Below are 20,239 nucleotides of genomic sequence, written 5' to 3'. Positions count from 1 at the left end.
TTCATTTTCAATTTAATGATTTCAAGATCACAAATATTTGTCATATGAAATGCTAAACTGTTTCTCTTACGCATCCTAATTTTAATTTTTATTGCTGCTTTATTTACAGAGAATATACATCTTGCGTGGAAACAGAACTCACAACTATACAATCCACAGATCTGTGCTCTCCATATTGAGTTGAGAGCAGGGTACAAATTGCTCTTTTTATAAATATTAGCAATAATTAAAACATTACCATATGCACAACAAGTGGGTAAGACAGCTTGGCATTTGATAATTTCACTGTTACAACTACATTACATAGTACATACATGCTTAACTTTAGTGAAACAGACTTACTCTTGTATCACTGTCTCGTGCATTTACATCGAATACCAATTGTCCAGCAAGTCTTGTAGAATCAATCAGAGTACTGTTTGGTAAATTCAAAATTTCTGGAGCAAAGGTATTTCTGTAAATAGTTATTGTCACGGTATATGTTACGCCTGTTTTTGGATTTGGACTGCCTCCATCTTGGGTTGCAATTGTAAGCTGAAATTGGAATAGACTCGTTAATATTCACTGCCTTGAAACAGTTTCTTTTTTTGGTTTCGTTACACTGACAACAAAGCAATTAGCTCATGAGTTGACAGGTACCATGTTTCTCGAAAGAACCAGCAAGAATTTTTGCAAGTAGATTTGTGTTATTTGAAATTAGTAACAGAACAATGCACAGCAACCTGCTGTCAATCTCGAGTGGTTTTCAATGCAAATTTTTTAAATTATCCATAAAATGTAGGGAAATACGACACAGACCAAACAAACTGCTAGGGTTATCCATTTTTTTTTGTTACTGATATTTTTAATCATGAATTTCAATCTTCTATTCCAGACTTACTGTGTAGTCATTAAAACTGGGAGGATTAAGAAGGGATCCAGCAACTTCAATTTCTCCAGTCTCCATGTCCAGAATGAATGGGTTTGTTAATGGCGTTCCGGATGAGCCAGTGCTTGAAAGGCTGACAAGAGAGTATGTCACTGTATTGTAAGGTGGCTGAAATAAAGCAAAGTAATGTTTACATTATATAGCTGTAAATAACTTTATAATTCTGGAAATCCTACTAAATCTTTATTACAGTATATCTATCACCTATGACTGAATCTTGACAAAAAGCTTTTATAATTCAAAAGAGCAGTAAACATTCATTTACACTTTTCTATAATATTTTAAACTGTAGAATTAGTCATTATACAGGAAATGTAACAGGATTAAAACTCTATAGGAGATTCCCAGATTTCAAGGGTAATTCAAAGAATGCATTTAATAATAAATTGAGCCGTGCCATGAGAAAACCAACATAGTGGGTTTGCGACCAGCATGGATCCAGACCAGCCTGCGCATCCGCGCAGTCTGGTCAGGCTCCATGCTGTTCGCTTCCAAAGCCTATTGGAATTGGAGAAACTGTTAGCGAACAGCATGGATCCTGACCAGACTGCGCGGATGCGCAGGCTGGTCTGGATCCATGCTGGTCGCAAACCCACTATGTTGATTTTCTCATGGCACGGCTCAATTAATCTAAAACAGTAAAGAATTTACAGCAGTGGTTGCATTATATTTATATTGAATGACTCTTGTAACTCTGCAATTTAAATAAAAAGCAACACAACTCACATTTCTGTCATTATCAACAGCATTTAAATCAACAACAACTGTCCCTCGAGACGTAATTTCTGAAATTTCTCGATTTATTGTGGCAGAAGGCTCCCCTACACCAAGCTGTGGTGCGAAGAAGTTGCGCAAAACATTTACAATCACTTCAGCCGATGTAACTTGTGGCACTTTACCCCCATCTGCGACCAGAACCAATAGCTGAAATAGTATTTTTGGTTTGTTTTTAACACAGCTATTTTTTCTTACACTGCAAAATCTTTTATGATTACATGGGTATGAAATGACATACTTTTTATGAAGAATGGCTGTATGTTTGGATAGAAAATTGTTAAATTCTTGTGCATAAAACAAACATAACACTTCTCAACAAGAACATACAGAAGGCAGATAAAAATGATTTTTTAGAAAAATGTCTGTCAAACTTTCAAATAGAAACCTACATAAGATACAAATTTGTAATCTTTTGAGCTGGCTGTACCGAGTTATCACAATTTGGCTGGAAATAAATTTCCAGAGTATATTACTTTGGTTAACTCACTTTTAACCCAAATTGAAGTCAAGTACTCTCTCATACAGCAATTTTTGCCATGAAATATCAATAAACTGCTTGCTAGTGTTCCTTCCAGACAGAGAAGACTATTCCCTACGTAAGTTGTTGATTTACTATATTCAACATCAATTTGCTTTCACCATTGTTTTATAAACATTGGCTTCAACATGAATTTTTCTAGCATGTTTTAACATTCTGCCTGCTGGCGGCAAGTGAATCTGCCTTTGCGACCAGTGCAGACCAAGATCAGCCTGCACTGTTCGCTATTCAGTCAGTAAATTTTCAGGTAACACCTCTTCAAATAATAAATGGCATAGTCCACATTGAATGATGGACCAGTCCATTTTAGAAACTTAGCAGGCTAAGGGTTAAACTGCTTCAACTGCTGCCATAATGCAGAAAATCACATGCAGAATATAATCCTACCCTTCTTCCCCTACTAAGTTTCAATATCATTAAAGCCTAGCTGTATGCTTTTTTAAATCATTATATAGAAAGGATATTTGTTAATTTTCAAAAAAAAATGATATTTATCCGTCACTGCAAAAGGACAAATGCAATATTTTCATGAATGTGTATCGGATTCCATCTTGTTTTTGAAAAACAAATTTAAAAGTCATACAACACCTCTGATAAAGTTTTCTCAGTTAAACATGACTGTCATATATGTATCTGTAATTATCACAAGACATCTAAATACCATAGTGGAATCACTTAAAAGTAGAAGCTGACATAGCTTTGGTCCAAAAAACTCCAAGGTATATCGGTATATCAATTATGTTTACCTTGTACTGGTCCAACGGTTCTGTGAGCAGGCTCTGACGCAGTGTGATAACTCCATTACTGTTGATCTGGAAAAGTCTTTGGGCTTCATTGTCATAAGTTATACTGTAAGACAGTGAATTGAATGGTGCCTGAAAATTCAAAAATAACATTTCAAGCATATGTCTATTAATAAATTCAAGCTATCTAGACCCAAAACTTTATTTATACATACAGTTAGTATAAAATTGTATCACTATTATTATTGCTATCATATCAAATATGTAAAGCACTCTTTCCATATTAATGTATATTCATATACATATGGATCGTTACAAAACTGGCAAATATATTGCACTATAAATATCGCGATCAAGTTGGTAAACTGTTCAAGTTAGAGAGCCAAGTCAATTTTTTGCCATTTTGAACAATTCAAGGCCCATACTGAACTACAGAAAGACTTTGATGACATAGCTGGTTATCAAACGTGGTCGAGACATTATACCCATTAACATTGTGACCAAGTTTAGTGAACATCAGACACGAACTTTTCAAGTGTACTATTTTAAACCTAATGAAGAGAACTGTTAATACACACAAACTTGTTAATTTTACATTCGCATAAACTTTATCTAGTAATTGTTCATATTTTCAAATATGAAATTTGGGTCTGGTAAACCTTTAATTGTTGAACAAATCCAATGGTCCTATCTCAACATTACTGCAGCTACAGGCATGGATATGGGTAAAACTGCTGATCTACTGCAAGCCAGCCTTTTTATTTGAAAGAGACAGTGTTTCAAACCAAATTTAGTAAGAACTTAGTAATTCAAAGTTGGCAAATTTAACAACTCAACAATAGGCGTTCCATTGCCTGTATTTGTACAGTAATTGCGCACATCTTACATTTACTAATATTACATACCCTATTGTCATTATCCTCTGCTTCAATGTCAAACACAGGGGCAAACAAAGTATGGTTTTCGAATATTGTTGTTTCAAAATTTGTGTTAGTGATCCGTGGCGTATTCAAGTTTCTGTACACAGTAAATGTACATGTAAGTGGTGAAGATGTCCTCTCACTATCCGTGGCATACACTTGTACCTGTAGACAAGAAAAATGACAGTAAGACCTATATAACAATCATTATGACATAACTCGTCCAAACAAGTTAGTTTTTAACAGTCTTTCAGCTATGTACAATGGTCAGTTAACCTGACATTTATTTTTCAAATTTCTATTTAGTAAACACCCATCTCAGCAAATAATTAACAATTTTCTCACATAAATCAAAGATGGATAACAAGTGACTTCAGACAGATCAAGTGTCTTGCCCATCATGTGACAGAAATTTTGGTATCACAAATGAACAATGACTTACAAAATGAAGTAACTCTTAATAATCCGATCAGTGTAAGATTACTCAAAATAACATATATGGTTTCTGAAAATAAAAAAAAATCTTACCCTATATTCTGTACGTCTTGACAGATCATCTTTCAAATTTTTGGCCAATCGTATTTCGCCAGCTCCATTCGGAAGTTTTGATATATGGAAGTAAGTTTGATCATCAGTTGTAGTGTCAAAGTAGTAGGTTACTGTATTAAATTGATTCTAAAATGGAAAAAAACACAGCACCATTTTATAAGCAACAGTAATGAGAAGACAAGGTTTTTTTCCTGTTGTACCTGTTTCTCTTTTAGAGGTTAATTCACTATAACAAGTGGGCCAAGATGGCCCTAGGTCGCTCACCTGATAAACATACCATAACAGTGTAAACATGTTTGACATAATGATTTCATGGAAACAAATATTCTGACCAATTTTCATTAAGATTGGATCAAAAATGTGGTCTCTTAAGTGTAAACAAGCATTTTCTTCAATTTGACCTAGTGACCTAGTTTTTGAGCTAAGATGACCTATATTCGAATTTGACCTAGATTTGATGAAGGCAATCATTCTGACTAAATTTCATCAACCTCGATTAAAAAATACAGCCTCTATCGCATACAAAACTTTTGTTTTTTTATTTGACCTAGTGACCTAGTTTTTGATCCCCGATGACCCATATTCAAATTTGACCTAGATTTTATCAAGGCAATCATTCTGACCAAAATTCATGAAGATCAATTAAAAATTACAGCCTCTATCGCATACACAAGGTTCTTCTTTGATTTGACCTAGTGACCTAGTTTTTGACCCAAGATGACCCATTTTCAATACTGGCCTAGATTTCATCAAGGTTATCATTCTGACAAAATTTCATGAAGATCAGTTGAAAAACACAGCCTCTATCGCATACACAAGGGTTTTCTTTGATTTGACCTAGTGACCTACTTTTAAACCCCAGATAACCAATTTTCGAACTCAGCCTAGATTTCATCAAGATCTTCACTCTGACCAAAATTCATGAAGATAAAATGAAAAATACTGCCTCTATTGCATACACAAGGTTTTTCCTTGATTTGACCTAGTGACCTAGTTTTTGACCCCGGGTGACCCATTTTCGAACTTGGCCTAGATTTCATCAAGGTAATCATTCTGACAAAATTTCATGAAGATCAATTGAAAAATACAGCCTCTATCGCATACACAAGGTTTTTCCTTGATTTGACCTAGTGACCTAGTTTTTGACCCCAGATGACCCATTTTCGAACTCGGCCTAGATTTCATCAAGGTTATCATTCTGACCAAAATTCATGAAGATAAAATGAAAAATACAGCCTCTATCGCATACACAAGGTTTTTCCTTGATTTGACCTAGTGACCTAGTTTTTGACCCCAGATGACCCCTTTTTGAACTCGGCCTAGATTTCATCAAGATAATCATTCAGACCAAAATTCATGAAGATCAGTTGAAAAATACTGCCTCTATCGCATACACAAGCTAAATGTTGACGGACGACAGATGACAGACAGACGATGGACACCGGACATTGAGCGATCAGAAAAACTCACCTGAGCATTGCTCAGGTGAACTAAAAACCATTTACTAGTAGTCGTGAAAAAAAAATACAGTTGAAAAAGATAAAAGGTAAGGGTAGATTTCCTGGAAGCACAGAGCACCCCAAACCCAGCCATAAAACTCGGTATCTCAAATTCCAAGGGATTAAGCGTTTTACTTGGAAGCAGGCAAAATTTGACTCTAAATGATATTTTGTGCACGTTTTCATTATGGTCATCTTACCTACTAATACTTCTACAGCACACAAAACACTTTTAAATGATACCAAAGAAACAAGGGGTCACCAGGCATCAAAATGTTATATATTAAATTTTGTGGATCGGATACCTTAAAATAGTTTGTCAACATACCTTAACATCAATATCTGTAGCAATCACTGAGGTAATGAAAGTGCCAGCAGCTATATCCTCTGAAAAATCTCCACCACATGGACCACTGCTTGTATCAAACACAGGTGTATTAAGATTCTGTCTTATGTTGATAGTCAGTGCACTTGTAGATGTCCTTGGTGGACTGCCACCATCTGCTGCTTTCACACGATACTGTTACACAGAAATTACATCATAATACTGCTACACAGAATTGTATATATTGCGTGAAAATGAAAAAGGATACAGTCATCTTCAATATATTTTGGTGTGACTTAACCTTTAGCCTGCTAAATTTCTAAAATGGACTGGTCCATCATTAAATTTGGGCAGTATTTTGAAGGGGTGTTCCATGAAAATTTACAGACTGTATAGTGAACAGTGCAGGCCATGATTAGTCTGCATGGATGTGCAGGCTGATCTTGGTCTACACTGGTCACAAAGCCAGAACCACTTGCCAACAGCAGGCTAAAGGTTAAATTTTGCAAAATCAAAATCTAATAAGTGGTCTACTTTATGTATAACAAGAGTGCCAGAATGTCACAATATACGCCCGTCACAGCAAATTTCTTTACTCTAGCACCTGTATTTGCAAATGGAATTTTAATTTTGTGGTTGTTTAGTAATCATTGTAAGTCTTTTGTTTTTCTAAGTCCACAAAAAAACTCTTACCAGGTAGAGATACCTTAAAATACACCTAAAATTTGAAAGTAACATCTATGTTGTACCACAGAAAAGTGGTCTTGTTTTTTCCCTACGGTCAATTATAAAAAAGTTACAATATAAGTTATTTAGAGTAACAACTAAGGGAAGGTAATCTTAAAAAAAAAAAAAAAAAATCCAAAAAAAAAATTGTAAGTCCACACAAAAATCTTTACCAGGTAGAGATTGGTCAAAATACACCTCATAATTGGATGTAGCATGCATGTTGTACTACAGAAAAGTGGTCTCGATTTTTCCCTACAACTAGTAATGAAAAAGTTACAATATAAGCTATTTATAGTAACAACTAAGGGAAGGTAATCTTAAAAAAAAAAAAAAAAAAATCCAAAAGAAAAATTGTAAGTCCACACAAAAATCTTTACCAGGTAGAGATTGGTCAAAATACACCTCATAATTGGATGTAGCATGCATGTTGTACTACAGAAAAGTGGTCTCGATTTTTCCCTACAACTAGTAATGAAAAAGTTACAATATAAGCTATTTATAGTAACAACAAAGGGAAGTAATTCTAAAAAGGGAACTGAGCATGACACTTCATCTCATGATGGTGTATAATTGTGCCAAGTTACATCAAAATCCCTCCATGCATGAAGAAGAAATGCTTCGGACAAAGTCATTCTTGTATCTGACCTTTGGCCTCTAAGTGTGACCTTGACCTTAGACCTAGGGACCTGGTTCTTGCGCATGACACTCCCTCTCGTGGTGGTGAACATTTGTGCCAAGTTATATCAAAATCCCTCTATGCATGAAGAAGAAATTCTCCGGACAAGGTTTTCATTCTTGTATCCTTTGACCTCTAAGTGTGACCTTGACCTTAGACCTAGGGACCTGGTTCTTGCGCATGACACTCTGCCTCGTGGTGATGAACATTTGTGCCAAGTTATATCAAAATCCCTCCATGCATGAAGAAGATATGCTCCGGACAAAGTTTTCTTTCTTGTGTTATTTGACCTCTAAGTGTGACCTTGACCTTAGACCTAGGGACCTGGTTCTTGCACATGACACTCCGTCTCATGATGATGAACAATTGTGCCAACTTTCATCAAAATCCCTCCATGCATGAAGAAGATATGCTCCGGACAAAGTCATGCTTGAATTTGACCTTTGACCTCTAAGTGTGACCTTGACCTTAGACCTAGGGACCTGGTTCTTGCGCATGACACTCCGTCTCATGATGGTGAACAACTGTGCCAAGTTTCATCAAAATCCCTCCATGCATGTAGAAGATATGCTCTGGACAAAGTCTGTGGACGCCGCCCGCCAGGGGCGTTCCCATAATATGTCCCGTTTTTCAAACGGGCGTATAAAAAGCAACAACTTATTCATACAAAAAAAATAAAATCAGAATTATTGTAAGGGCTAATTTTCACTAAGTAATTAAAAACACATAATGCTCAAAAATCAATCCCTCATGAATAGTTTTTACTGTATAGTAATATTTTGCTATACAGCAGTTCCAAAATTAAACAATTCAAGTAACACTGTAAAAACTCACAGAGAATTGATCCAATGGTTGCCTCGACAGATCCTGTCGAACTGTCAGACTACCAGCGGCAAGGTCCAAATTGAAGTAATCGGTGGCACCAAAATCACCAAGAGTTTGCAGAACAAGGTTGTCATTTCCAAACGGTGCCTGGAATTGAAAAAAAAATACAGTCCCTTAGTGAAACATCTTGAGGAATTGAAAACTGGTAGTGACCTTGCTTATGACTTTGAAGCTTACCAAACATGTCAATGAGAGTTGTGTATGTTCTTGTAAGGGTTGACACAATTGTACTGAAACTGGTATAAGTGTTACTACAACTAACGGAGAAAAAGTAAATAACACTTTCATCAGACTTGATAGCACTGTACTGAAACTGATACAGATGGTTACTCTGTCTACTGAAGAGGAAGCAAACATCACCTATCTGACTGCTGAAGAGAAAGCAAGTAACATTTGCAATATGGTCAATATCACTGTTTTGAAGTTGATACAAGCTACTACAACTACTGCAGAGAAAGTAAGTACCACCATGGAGGTAATATAGAGATGGAGTGCAGACCAGATAATTGGTGCTAATTATTTATTATACCAGATGTAGTTCCTTGCTGAGCTCCTTTCAGAATCCTACGAGAGATATCACCGCAGACACTTAATTATCACTATTTCACATGTAATTAACATAATCCTTTGAATACACTGTGCGGCACCGCGGTTTTATCATAAAGCAGCAGATGCATCAAAATTTCAACAAAACGAAGTTGTGGGTGACATATGCGCACATGTCATAATTTGAAACTAATACAAACAATGCGCACTGATGGGGATTCATCGGTAGAATAAATGTACCACTACTTAAAGCATGTATTTCCATGATATTGTAACCCTTCAGACAGCTGTTGTGACTCAGTAAAGTAAGTACTTACAGTTTTCTATGTAGTCATTTTAAACTAAATTCTTCAAAATTCCTAAAAAATTTAAACAAGTTAAATTGAAGTCAATGTATCAAATTTTCATTCACTTGGTATTAAAAACGTGAGCAATTGTGAGCATTTTAAATAATGACAATGTTTTTAGACTGAATATTTTACGTAATTAGTCTTTATTACAAGTTTATAGGAGTCGTTCATATAACTATATTAAATTTTATTTATTTAAGCAGTTATTCAGTTACCAAACCCATTCTTTGCATATTTATCTATCTATTTATTTTTTGATTAATTTATTTCGCAGATTCAGTGAAGCTGGTGTGAAATCTCACTGTTAAATTGGAACATTTTTCTCTCAATTTTTGAATGTGTATTTGAAGTGTCAGGTAGGTACTAAACTGAAAATATTGGAACATTCCGAACCCAGTATCGGACTATTCCGGCTGCTTATCGGGTCTCACTCGATAAATTCCGTATGAAGCAACATGATGTGATTAACACCTAATTGCTACAGATTGACATGTACTTATGAGAGGATAACAAAGCCGCGGTGCCACACAGTGTACCTTTGAAGTGCTTTCGTCCGCACTCCATCTCTATATTACCTCCATGGTACCACTTACATCAGGATCACTACCACTGTACTGAAACTGATATAAGGACTTACTACAACTGCTGAAGAGAAGGCAAGTACAACTTACATCAGGGTCAATATCACTGTACTGAAACTGATACATGTTGTAACTACAACTGCTGAAGAGGAAGCAAATATCACTAGCATCGGGGTTGATATCACTGTACTGAAACTGATACAAGTAGTTACTACAACTGTGGAAGAATAAGCAAACACTACTTACATCAGGATCACTATCACTGTATTCAAATGTATAGACAGTTTCTCCAGTAGCTATATCTTCATCAATGGTGATTTCTGGCAGAGCATTTCTAAATACAGGATCGAAGTTGTTACGAAAAACACTGACTATGGCTGTTGCCGTGTTACTGGAACCTAGGCCACCTCCATCTGTAGCAGCTATTCTCAACTGAAATATAAAGCAAACATACCACTGAAATATAAATAAAATATAAAGCAAGGAAGCCATTGCAATATAGCTGATTAACAAGAGTGCCAGAATGTCACAATATACGCCCGTCACAGCAAATTTCTTTACTCTAGCACCTGTATTTGCAAATGGAATTTTAATTTTGTGGTTGTTTAGATATCATTGTAAGTCATTTGTTTCTGTAAGTCCGCAAAAAAACTCCTTACCAGGTAGAGATACCTTAAAATACACCTAAAATTTGAAAGTAACATCTATGTTGTACCACAGAAAAGTGGTCTTGTTTTTTCCCTACGGTCAATTATAAAAAAGTTACAATATAAGTTATTTATAGTAACAACTAAGGAAAGATAATCTTAAAAAAAAAAAAAAAAAAAAAAAAAAAAAAAATCCATAAAAATTTTTTAAGTCCACACAAAAATCTTTACCAGGTAGAGATTGGTCAAAATACACCTCATAATTGGATGTAGCATGCATGTTGTACTACAGAAAAGTGGTCTCGATTTTTCCCTACGACTAGTAATGAAAAAGTTACAATATAAGCTATTTATAGTAACAACAAGGGGAAGTAATTCTAAAGAAAGGAACTGCGCATGACACTTCATCTCATGATGGTGTATAATTGTGCCAAGTTACATCAAAATCCCTCCATGCATGAAGAAGAAATGCTTCGGACAAAGTCATTCTTGTATCTGACCTTTGGCCTCTAAGTGTGACCTTGACCTTTGACCTAGGGACCTGGTTCTTGCGCATGACACTCCGCCTCGTGGTGGTGAACATTTGTGCAAAGTTATATCAAAATCCCTCTATGCATGAAGAAGAAATGCTCCGGACAAGGTTTTCATTCTTGTATCCTTTGACCTCTAAGTGTGACCTTGACCTTTGACCTAGGGACCTGGTTCTTGCGCATGACACTCCGCCTCGTGGTGGTGAACATTTGTGCCACTTATATCAAAATCCTCCATGCATGAAGAAGATATGCTCCGGAAAAAGTTTTCTTTCTTGTATCCTTTGACCTCTAAGTGTGACCTTGACCTTAGACCTAGGGACCTGGTTCTTGCACATGACACTCCGTCTCATGATGATGAACAATTGTGCCAATTTTCATCAAAATCCCTCCATGCATGAAGAAGATATGCTCTGGACAAAGTCATTCTTGAATTTGACCTTTGACCTCTAAGTGTGACCTTGACCTTAGACCTAGAGACCTGGTTTTTGCGCATGACACTCCGTCTTATGATGGTGAACAACTGTGCCAAGTTTCATCAAAATCCCTTCATGCATGTAGAAGATATGCTCCGGACAAGGTCTGTGGACGCCGCCCACCCGCCCGCCGACTGTCTGATTAATTAAGAAATAATAAGTTCCCAAACGTGGTTTATCGTAGAATAACCAGAGTTTTGAGTTCTTTTGCATAAGAATATATCACGAAGGCCATAGGAGATTTGAACAATTTTGGTTAAGAACCATAAGACAATGCTACAAACCAAATATCAAAGGTCTAAGTGTTGTGGTTTCAGACAAGAAGATTTTTAAACTTTTTTTCCTATATAAGTCTATGTAAAACTTTGGACCCCCGGAGTGGGGCCATATTTGACCCTAGGGGGATAATTTGAATAATCTTGGTAGAGGACCACTAGATGATGCTACATACCAAATATCAAAGCCCTATACCATGTGGTTTTGTACAAGAAGATTTTCAAAGTTTTCCCTTTATAAGTCTATATAAACCATGTGACCCCCGGGGTGGGGCCATATTTGACCCTAGGGGGATAATTTGAAAAATCTTGGTAGAGGACCACTAGATGATACTACAGACCAAATATCAAAGCCCTAGGCCATGTGGTTTTGTACAAGAAGATTTTCAAAGTTTTTCCTATATAAGTCTACATAAATCATGTGACCCCCAGGGCGGGGCCATATTTGACCCTAGGGGGATAATTTGAACAATTTTGGTAGAGGACCACTAGATGGTGCTACACACCAGATATCAAAGCCCTAGGCCCTGTGGTTTTGGACAAGAAGATTTTTAAAGTTTTTCCTTTCGGTTGCCATGACAAACCAGAGTTTTGCATGGAATTCAATTCTTTGAAAAATTTTGAAAGGGGGCCATATAAGAATCATTCCTGTGAAGTTTGGTGTAATTCTGCCCAGTGGTTTTTAAGAAGAAGATTTTTTTAGAAAATGTTGACGGACGACAGACATTGAGCGGTCACAAAAGCTCACCATGAGCCTTTGGCTCAGGTGAGCTAAAAATGGTAACTACTTTTTATGACCGCGCTACGCAACTTGATCGGATGACGTCATTGCACGCGAGTGGTTTATTGCAGAATAACCCGAGATAGATTTTGCTCTAAATGTATGTAGGTTATTTGCTTGTCGTGTTAGAATACTTGTTTAGTGCTATTTCTCATCAGGTAACCTAACCAATGTTCTTTGATGTTGCCCTAGTACCGACTTGTTCACTGCAATCCACTTCACCACATAAAACCAAGGTAGCAGAAATATGACTTCTGACATATCTCTTCCGCAAAATTGTCAGGGTTTAGAACATTCACCTAATCCTAGAATTGAACCAATCTCTCTCAGTCTTGTACACTATATACAGATAGGAGTAGCTATGTTCCTGTCAATTATATAAATTAAACTGTTACCTCATAGTTTAAAAGCCTATCAACATCCCCACGTAGATCAGCTTTGACGGAAATTGCGCCACTGTTGCGGTCAACCGAAAAGAACTGCTCAGCTTTTGTGTTTCCAACCAATGTATAGTACACAACATTGTAAGGTGACTGAAATAAAATGAAAAATAAAGTTATATAACATTTTCCATAAATGCTATTAGATGTAATAAATTTGTAATCAATTTACAATATCTGTACTTGTATCAATACCTGTTTTAATAAATTTGAAAGTAGATGAAAAGAAATCTTGGTGTTCTCCGACCCCTATTATACCAGTTACGGAGATAATAAACGGGGTTACCCACATGGGGCCTCAAAAAAAAAAGAATAAAAAAAAGAAATCTTGGTTAGGTAATGCACCCAGATTTTGAAAACAGACAGCAAGTGCACTCACCATAACAAAAAAACCCATTCTTAATAGACCAAATAACAGTTGGACAAATAATTGTCTCAAAAAATAACTTGTCTCTTACTGTACATTACATTGTATTTTTACTTTTACAATCAAATTGAAAATGTTGTCACTTAATGCAAGTGGTCCCTACTGTTTGGGTCTAATTTTTTAACATGTTCATTTCCACCAAGTTTGGCATGGAATGGATAAAGTTAGATATTGGTAAATATGCAAGAAGAAAGTAATTTTTCTGCATTATTTCAAAAGCGTTGCAACGGTTTACTACCTACTGCCTACTGTACAATAATTTTTGGCTATTTATAAGAACATCTTGCACAAAATCCTATGTCAATAAGTTTGAACTACTAGTCACTTTCAGAGTACTCATTTTCATGTACTTTTTTGAGAGAAATTAATTTTCACCTAAAATGCGTGGGTTAGTCCCTTTAACAGGCATGGTCCGACAAGGAAGTTTGTCTTTGTTATTTCAATCTAGATTTTTATATAGCAAACATTTACCATATAAAACAAAATCTCAACTTCTGTGCAAACTTAACTGCTGTTTAAAGTAACTTAATAAACTCTACCTGTATAATATAGAGAACATTTATCAGTAGCATCATAAGATATGGAATTATTAAGTTTATATTTACCGTAAGGTCTCCATCATCAGCCGACACAGTTAAGATCACGGTGCTTGGTGTGGTTTCCTCTGAGATTCTCTCATTTAAATTAGTAACGTCAAATGATGGCCTTTGGTTATTGCGGTTTATGTTCACAACAACAATTGTTTCGTTTTCCTTTGCTGGAGAGCCGTTATCATACGCTGTCACAAGGAGCTGAAATTTATCAATCATGCAATAAAATTCATTCCTTTAATAGATTATCTGCTATATTTAATATTTTTTGTGCATCACACACAACATTTTGAGTGTATGAATAAAATTTTTACATATTACATTTTCATATGCCTTTTTTAATTACACTTTTGTTTTGTTTTTCCAATACACTTCTGTATGTTTTTTTTTTATTACACTTTCATACTATGCTTTTTTCATTATAACTAAGTCTCACCATAAGAAAACCAACATAGTGCATTTGCGACCAGCATGGATTCAGACAAGCCTGCACATCCGCGCAGTCTGATCAGGATCCATGCTGTTCGCGAACGGTTTCTCTAATTGCAATAGGCTTTGAAAGCGAACAGCATGGCTCCTGACCAGACTGCATTGATGCGCAGGCTGGTCTGGATCCATGCCGTTTGCAAACGCACTATGTTGGTTTTTTCTCATGGTGTGGCTCATATATTCATTAAATGTTATGATGCTCTGCATGACATCATCAACATTATTCACTGTAAACATTATACCCCTGATATAGGCATTGAAAGCTGAAACTAGTTGGGAATAAATTTAGTAACAGTTTGAAGTTGTTCTTCCATTTTCTATCATACATTGTATTAGGATGAATATAAGAAATTTTTAGGAGTATATCTTTCAAAAAATACACTGAAAATTGTTCTTACATTGAACTGTTCAATCGTCTGTACTTCTGTATCTCTTAGATCACCCAGGAGCCTGATTACACCAGTATTTTCATCAATGCTAAAGTAATTTGAATAACTTGTACTCAATTTATATTTAACAATGTTGAAGGCGTCTCTGTTGTCAATAGCGTTAACATCAACAATGATTCCTGGCTGACTCTGATAGTCAATAGATGTTGAATATGGGTATGTGTTGGTGGCTGAGTTAACGTAAATTGGTGGATACTCGTTTCTAACAACATTAATCGTGATTTCACCAGTGTTACTGGAGCGCCTTCCACCTCCGTCAATAGCTTGTACGTATACCTGTAATAGTGTAAGTGATATTGCTAGTTAATACAATATTTTTCATTGGATAACAAGAATGAAAACAACTTTGTGCGTGTTTTTCATTCCATAAAGGAACCAAAAGAACTACTCTGGCCAATATCACATACCAACCTATAAACTCTACTTGAACACAGGCCAATATCACATACCAACCTATAAACTCTACTTGAACACAGGCCAATATCACATACCAACCTATAAACTCTACTTGAACACAGGTTAATATCACATACCAACCTATAAACTCTACTTGAACACAGGCCAATATCACATACCAACCTATAAACTCTACTTGAACACAGGCCAATATCACATACCAACCTATAAACTTTACTTGAACACAGGCCAATATCACATACCAACCTATAAACTCTACTTGAACACAGGTGACTTTCAATTACAATGACAACATTTTTAATGACTAATATCAAACACTGAAATTCTCTTACATGCAATATAATTTACCTATACATTATACATGAAAAAACAAAAAAAAACAAAAAACAAGTATAATTACAACTGATTTGATAACTGCCTGTTTCTTGGTTTTTAATTCATTTTTAACGTATGGCACATATATCTATGGTATTAGCAAATTTGGTACTATATATTGCTATAGTGGTGGTGGGGGGATGGTATTAAGAGATGATACAATTTTTGGAATAAAGGAAACTCTGAAAATTACTTCAATGAGATTTGAATAGATCTGAAATAATATATCGTACTATATTTATACGAGAGGTATAATGAAGGATCATGCTACTGATGGATTGTAATTGTTTGTGCCCAAACAGTATGCATCAATGGTCAGTTGTGGCTAAGAAACTCTTGCCAATAGTTCCCTACAGATGCTTAAACACTAAAACCTACTTTTGCCAACAGAACACTGCTTTTAGCACTATTTTCCTCATCTTTTCACTCTACTTCAAAAGTTGTCTTTTAAATATTGTTGGTATAAATTGTCAACATGAATACTAAGACAAAGTAGATGCCATTACTTTAACTGCAATAGTCTAAAACATCTCACTGGCCACCTCTAATCCATACAATGTACTGGTATCTATGGATACGTCTATCTAATGCTACTCTAAAGTTACTTTTTTCAAGAAAGGATAGCATGATTTACTTCTTGTAAGTCTGAAAAACTTAAACAAGAGCTTTAAGAAATTTATTTGCAGCATAAACATGGTTTGAAAAATGTACTTACAACAAATTGGTTCTGTGTTAAACCAATGAGAGATTTCCTAATGTTAATCACACCAGTATTTTTATTTATAACAAACTGATCTTGTGCCTCGTCAGTGGTAGGTGCAACAATCTCAAATGATACGTCACCAAACGGACTCTAGAATGGAAAATGAAAAAAAACGAACAAATAAGAAATGCCTGAAAGTTGTGTCACAAGTTAAACAAAGGACCTGACACTGTTTTGTCTTTTTTATTCAATACTTTTCCAGTTTATATTTTTTTATAAAGCAAACACAGCAGTACCATAGAAATATTAGAGTGAACTCTTAAAAAGAAACACACCATTAAGTCTTAGGCGGGATCATGTAACCTATTAATTGGCAGTCAATTTGCTTCTACACAAGTATGCTTGAAAAAGAATAGGACAAAAATATGACTTTGACCCAAGGAAGTAGGGTAAAATTAGAAAAATTTACTGCATTTTAAAAGGCCTCCTTAAGCAGTAAAGTTAAACATTCATTAACCCTTACCATGCTAAATTTCTATAATGAACTTGTCCATCTTCCAATTTGGACAGTACCATTCACTGTTAAAAGGGGTGCTTACCAAAAAGGTACTGGCTGAATAGCGAACAGTGCAGATCATGATCAGACTGCATGGATGTGCAGGCTGATCATGATCTACACTGGCCGCAAAGGCAGAACCAATTGTGTCCAGCATGGTAAAGGTTAATTGACCAAAACTTACTGTTGTATCAGAATCATCGGCATTGACATCAAACACAGTGTATTCTGTTGTGATGTCTTCAAGTATCTGTACAGCAGCCCTGAACTGGCTCCCGGCATCAGGAAAGGTCAGAACTGGCCGCGCCAGGTTGCTGTCTACTGATATTGTAAGATATGTAACGTCACATTTTGGTACTGGTCCTCTATCACACGCAGAGATATCCAGCTGAAATAAACATTACACACACTTGAAAAAACATATCAAATCACATATTCTAAACATACTGTGTAATTTCAAAGTCAAGTGAAAGTGCACAAAAGCTAATATTAGTATATAAGGACCATGATTCCTAGGATTTTGGTTCCTCAATTAAGGATACAGTTGCATATGATTAGGGTGATAATTAAGACTAAAAGTATGAAGTGAGGTGCGTATGGCCCAACAAAAACCTTCAAGAGTAACAGAAATAAATAATAAGTGTCATGCTTAGAAATAAATAATCAAAAGGTTCAGAGACTTGTGCAAAAAAACCAAACAAAAAAAAACAAACTCAAAGGCAATAACTCAACAAGAGTTCCACAAAATGGGCACTAAATGCATCAGAGGAGGAGAAAGTGAAATTTAGCATTTTTTTCATTTTGTGTGTGTGTGTGTGTTTGAGGGTGTAATGTAGTTGTTGGGTAGGGGCTGGGTTTCCAAAACGCAGTGATATCAAAAGTGGCTATCAGCTTTCTTAGAATACATGGACATAGTTCTCGTTTGCTCTACACCCTTTACTTACAGTATATTCAGAAAGTCCAGTATTGAGATTTCCAACGAGCCGAACATCTCCTATTTTGGTGCTGCCAGTAGCTCCATTTCTAGTGTCCACCACAAACATACCATCGGGATTGTTTCTGATGGCATAGGTAATGTCTTGAAATGGGAACTATGCAAATACAAGAAAGAAAAACAATTAAAGTTATAACAAAATATAATGTTTATTTGTTGGATATACCATTATGTATATTGCATTTATTTGTTTCTAAGATCTGCATCCCTGTCTATTATTTATTTAGCTGAACAACAGAGAGGCTGCAACTTCAAGCTTATACTGTTTTATGCAGAATTTCTTTCAACATTTCAATAATCTGATCTGTCATAAATCAGAACAATGCAAGTCATTCCCATTGTATTACCATACATGTCCAACTGTACTTGCAAACCTATACAATTAAATGGACTGCAGAGAGCAACCGTTAACACTCAAGTTTCAGCGGGATTTTTTTATTATGTATAAGGATTTTAGTACATGTATGTGTAGACACACCCTATCTTTTATTCTGAAAATAAATGCCATAAGTGGGTTCCAAATCCACAAATTTGTAATTTATATGAGAATTTGACACATTTATATTTTGACAAGTTACAACTAAACATGTGTTCACAGGACTCTAGTGCCCCAACTTAATGTCAACATACATGGCCTCCTGACTCTAGATGAAATATTTTTGAAGGTAAATGCAATAAAAAAGTTTAAGCACTTTATGTGTATTTTTCACTAAGTCAAAGACAATAACTCTGGTTTGTATGAGTGAAATCCTAAACAGTGGACAGGGTGCACAGATTCACATGCTATATAAAAATCCTCTAATGTTGTACAACTCTAGATCAAATAGTTTTTGAGAAATATTGCATCACTTTCAATGAATATACAGAGTTACCTCTCTTTACTGAACAAAAACAAATAAAATGTAATTGTTGTCCACAGGTTTGTTGCTTTGTAGAGCTTAAGTCAGAAATTTCTGTTATGCAAAAGACAATTCATGTAAATAATGTATTTGAAGGCAGGTATTCACTATTCTGAGGTGTTGTTAATAGAGGATATACTAAACAAGAAAAAGATTTACCATAATTGACTTAACACTTTTCATGAAAGTCAGATGCTATTTCAGAAAAACCACTTTATTAGTTTTTTCTACTTACCCTCCTTGTCTCATCAGCATCTGAAGCAGTAACGCTATAAACTACAGAGTTAAGAGCTTCTGACTTGGAAATTGAAATTCTTTCGTTCTTTGTATTTGATATAACTGGGGTCTCTAGATTGCGCAGCACTGTGACAGTATACTGAGTGTTGGTCGCTGATGTAAGTTTAACATCACCTCCATTATCTTCTGCTCCAATGTTAAGCTGCATAGAAAAGTTATACTGTCACTAACGATAACCATGATGCAATGGAGATGGTGGTGATAATGATTAAGATGTTACTGATGATTATAATGATGATGATGATTAAGATGTTGATGATGATAATACCGGTGCAGATGATGACATTAACAGTATCAACATTTCACCTTAGCATTGGTGGCTCAAGTACCAGGGCTGACAGAACAAATCATGTGTTCAAAGGTCACTTGTTTTAATATATTCTGCACTTGGATTGTTCCAAACACTGGATAACTCAAGAATCAAGCACACCCCTTGCAGCATTGAGCAATTAGTGTTTTACTGTATCCATGTTCTGGGATCCACTTTTTTTCCACGACATGAGTATTTGACATTTGGCGTGTATTGGGGAGAAGAAAAATCTTATTCCGAACCTTTATAATGGTTTTAAATATTTTCTGAATGAAAAAAATATCTTTAATCTTTTAAAGATCATCTTTGTTCTATGTAAAGCGCCTTTGAACGTGTTTATCATGAAAAGGGCGCTATATAAATCTGGAATAGTAATAAACAAGTTGATAACTTTAATCATAGCTGCATGTAAAAAGGTTACTTTTTTACACAATTTTCAAACCAGTACACTCATTTTCATAAGAAAATGATTTAACATAAATTTTTTTATAAATGTTTGAAGAAAAAAAGATCATAATTTAATTTTATTTAGGGCTAA

At 35.4% G+C, this 20,239-nt stretch overlaps 1 protein-coding gene across 1 annotated transcript in view; it reads right to left on the bottom strand.

Annotated features, from left to right (window-relative positions):
• Positions 1-20,239, bottom strand: part of LOC123562369 (uncharacterized) — a 221,535-nt gene that overhangs the window by 111,076 nt on the left and 90,220 nt on the right. The window contains exons 36-51 of the mRNA XM_053537208.1: positions 19,330-19,533; positions 18,146-18,292; positions 17,386-17,589; positions 16,658-16,795; positions 15,100-15,426; positions 14,228-14,413; positions 13,151-13,288; positions 10,293-10,478; positions 8,519-8,656; positions 6,283-6,474; positions 4,435-4,581; positions 3,892-4,071; positions 2,990-3,118; positions 1,655-1,852; positions 881-1,036; positions 343-534 (exon numbers count right to left, since the gene is read on the bottom strand). Of these exons, the coding sequence (XP_053393183.1) occupies positions 343-534; positions 881-1,036; positions 1,655-1,852; positions 2,990-3,118; positions 3,892-4,071; positions 4,435-4,581; positions 6,283-6,474; positions 8,519-8,656; positions 10,293-10,478; positions 13,151-13,288; positions 14,228-14,413; positions 15,100-15,426; positions 16,658-16,795; positions 17,386-17,589; positions 18,146-18,292; positions 19,330-19,533 (2,862 nt within the window). The remainder of the gene's footprint in view (positions 1-342; positions 535-880; positions 1,037-1,654; positions 1,853-2,989; positions 3,119-3,891; positions 4,072-4,434; positions 4,582-6,282; positions 6,475-8,518; positions 8,657-10,292; positions 10,479-13,150; positions 13,289-14,227; positions 14,414-15,099; positions 15,427-16,657; positions 16,796-17,385; positions 17,590-18,145; positions 18,293-19,329; positions 19,534-20,239) is intronic.

This window comes from Mercenaria mercenaria, chromosome 2 (genome assembly GCF_021730395.1).
Source record: "Mercenaria mercenaria strain notata chromosome 2, MADL_Memer_1, whole genome shotgun sequence".
Classification (NCBI taxonomy): Eukaryota; Metazoa; Mollusca; class Bivalvia; order Venerida; family Veneridae; genus Mercenaria; species Mercenaria mercenaria.
Note: the sequence above shows the minus strand (reverse complement) of the source record. Positions and strands in the feature narration are given on the sequence as shown.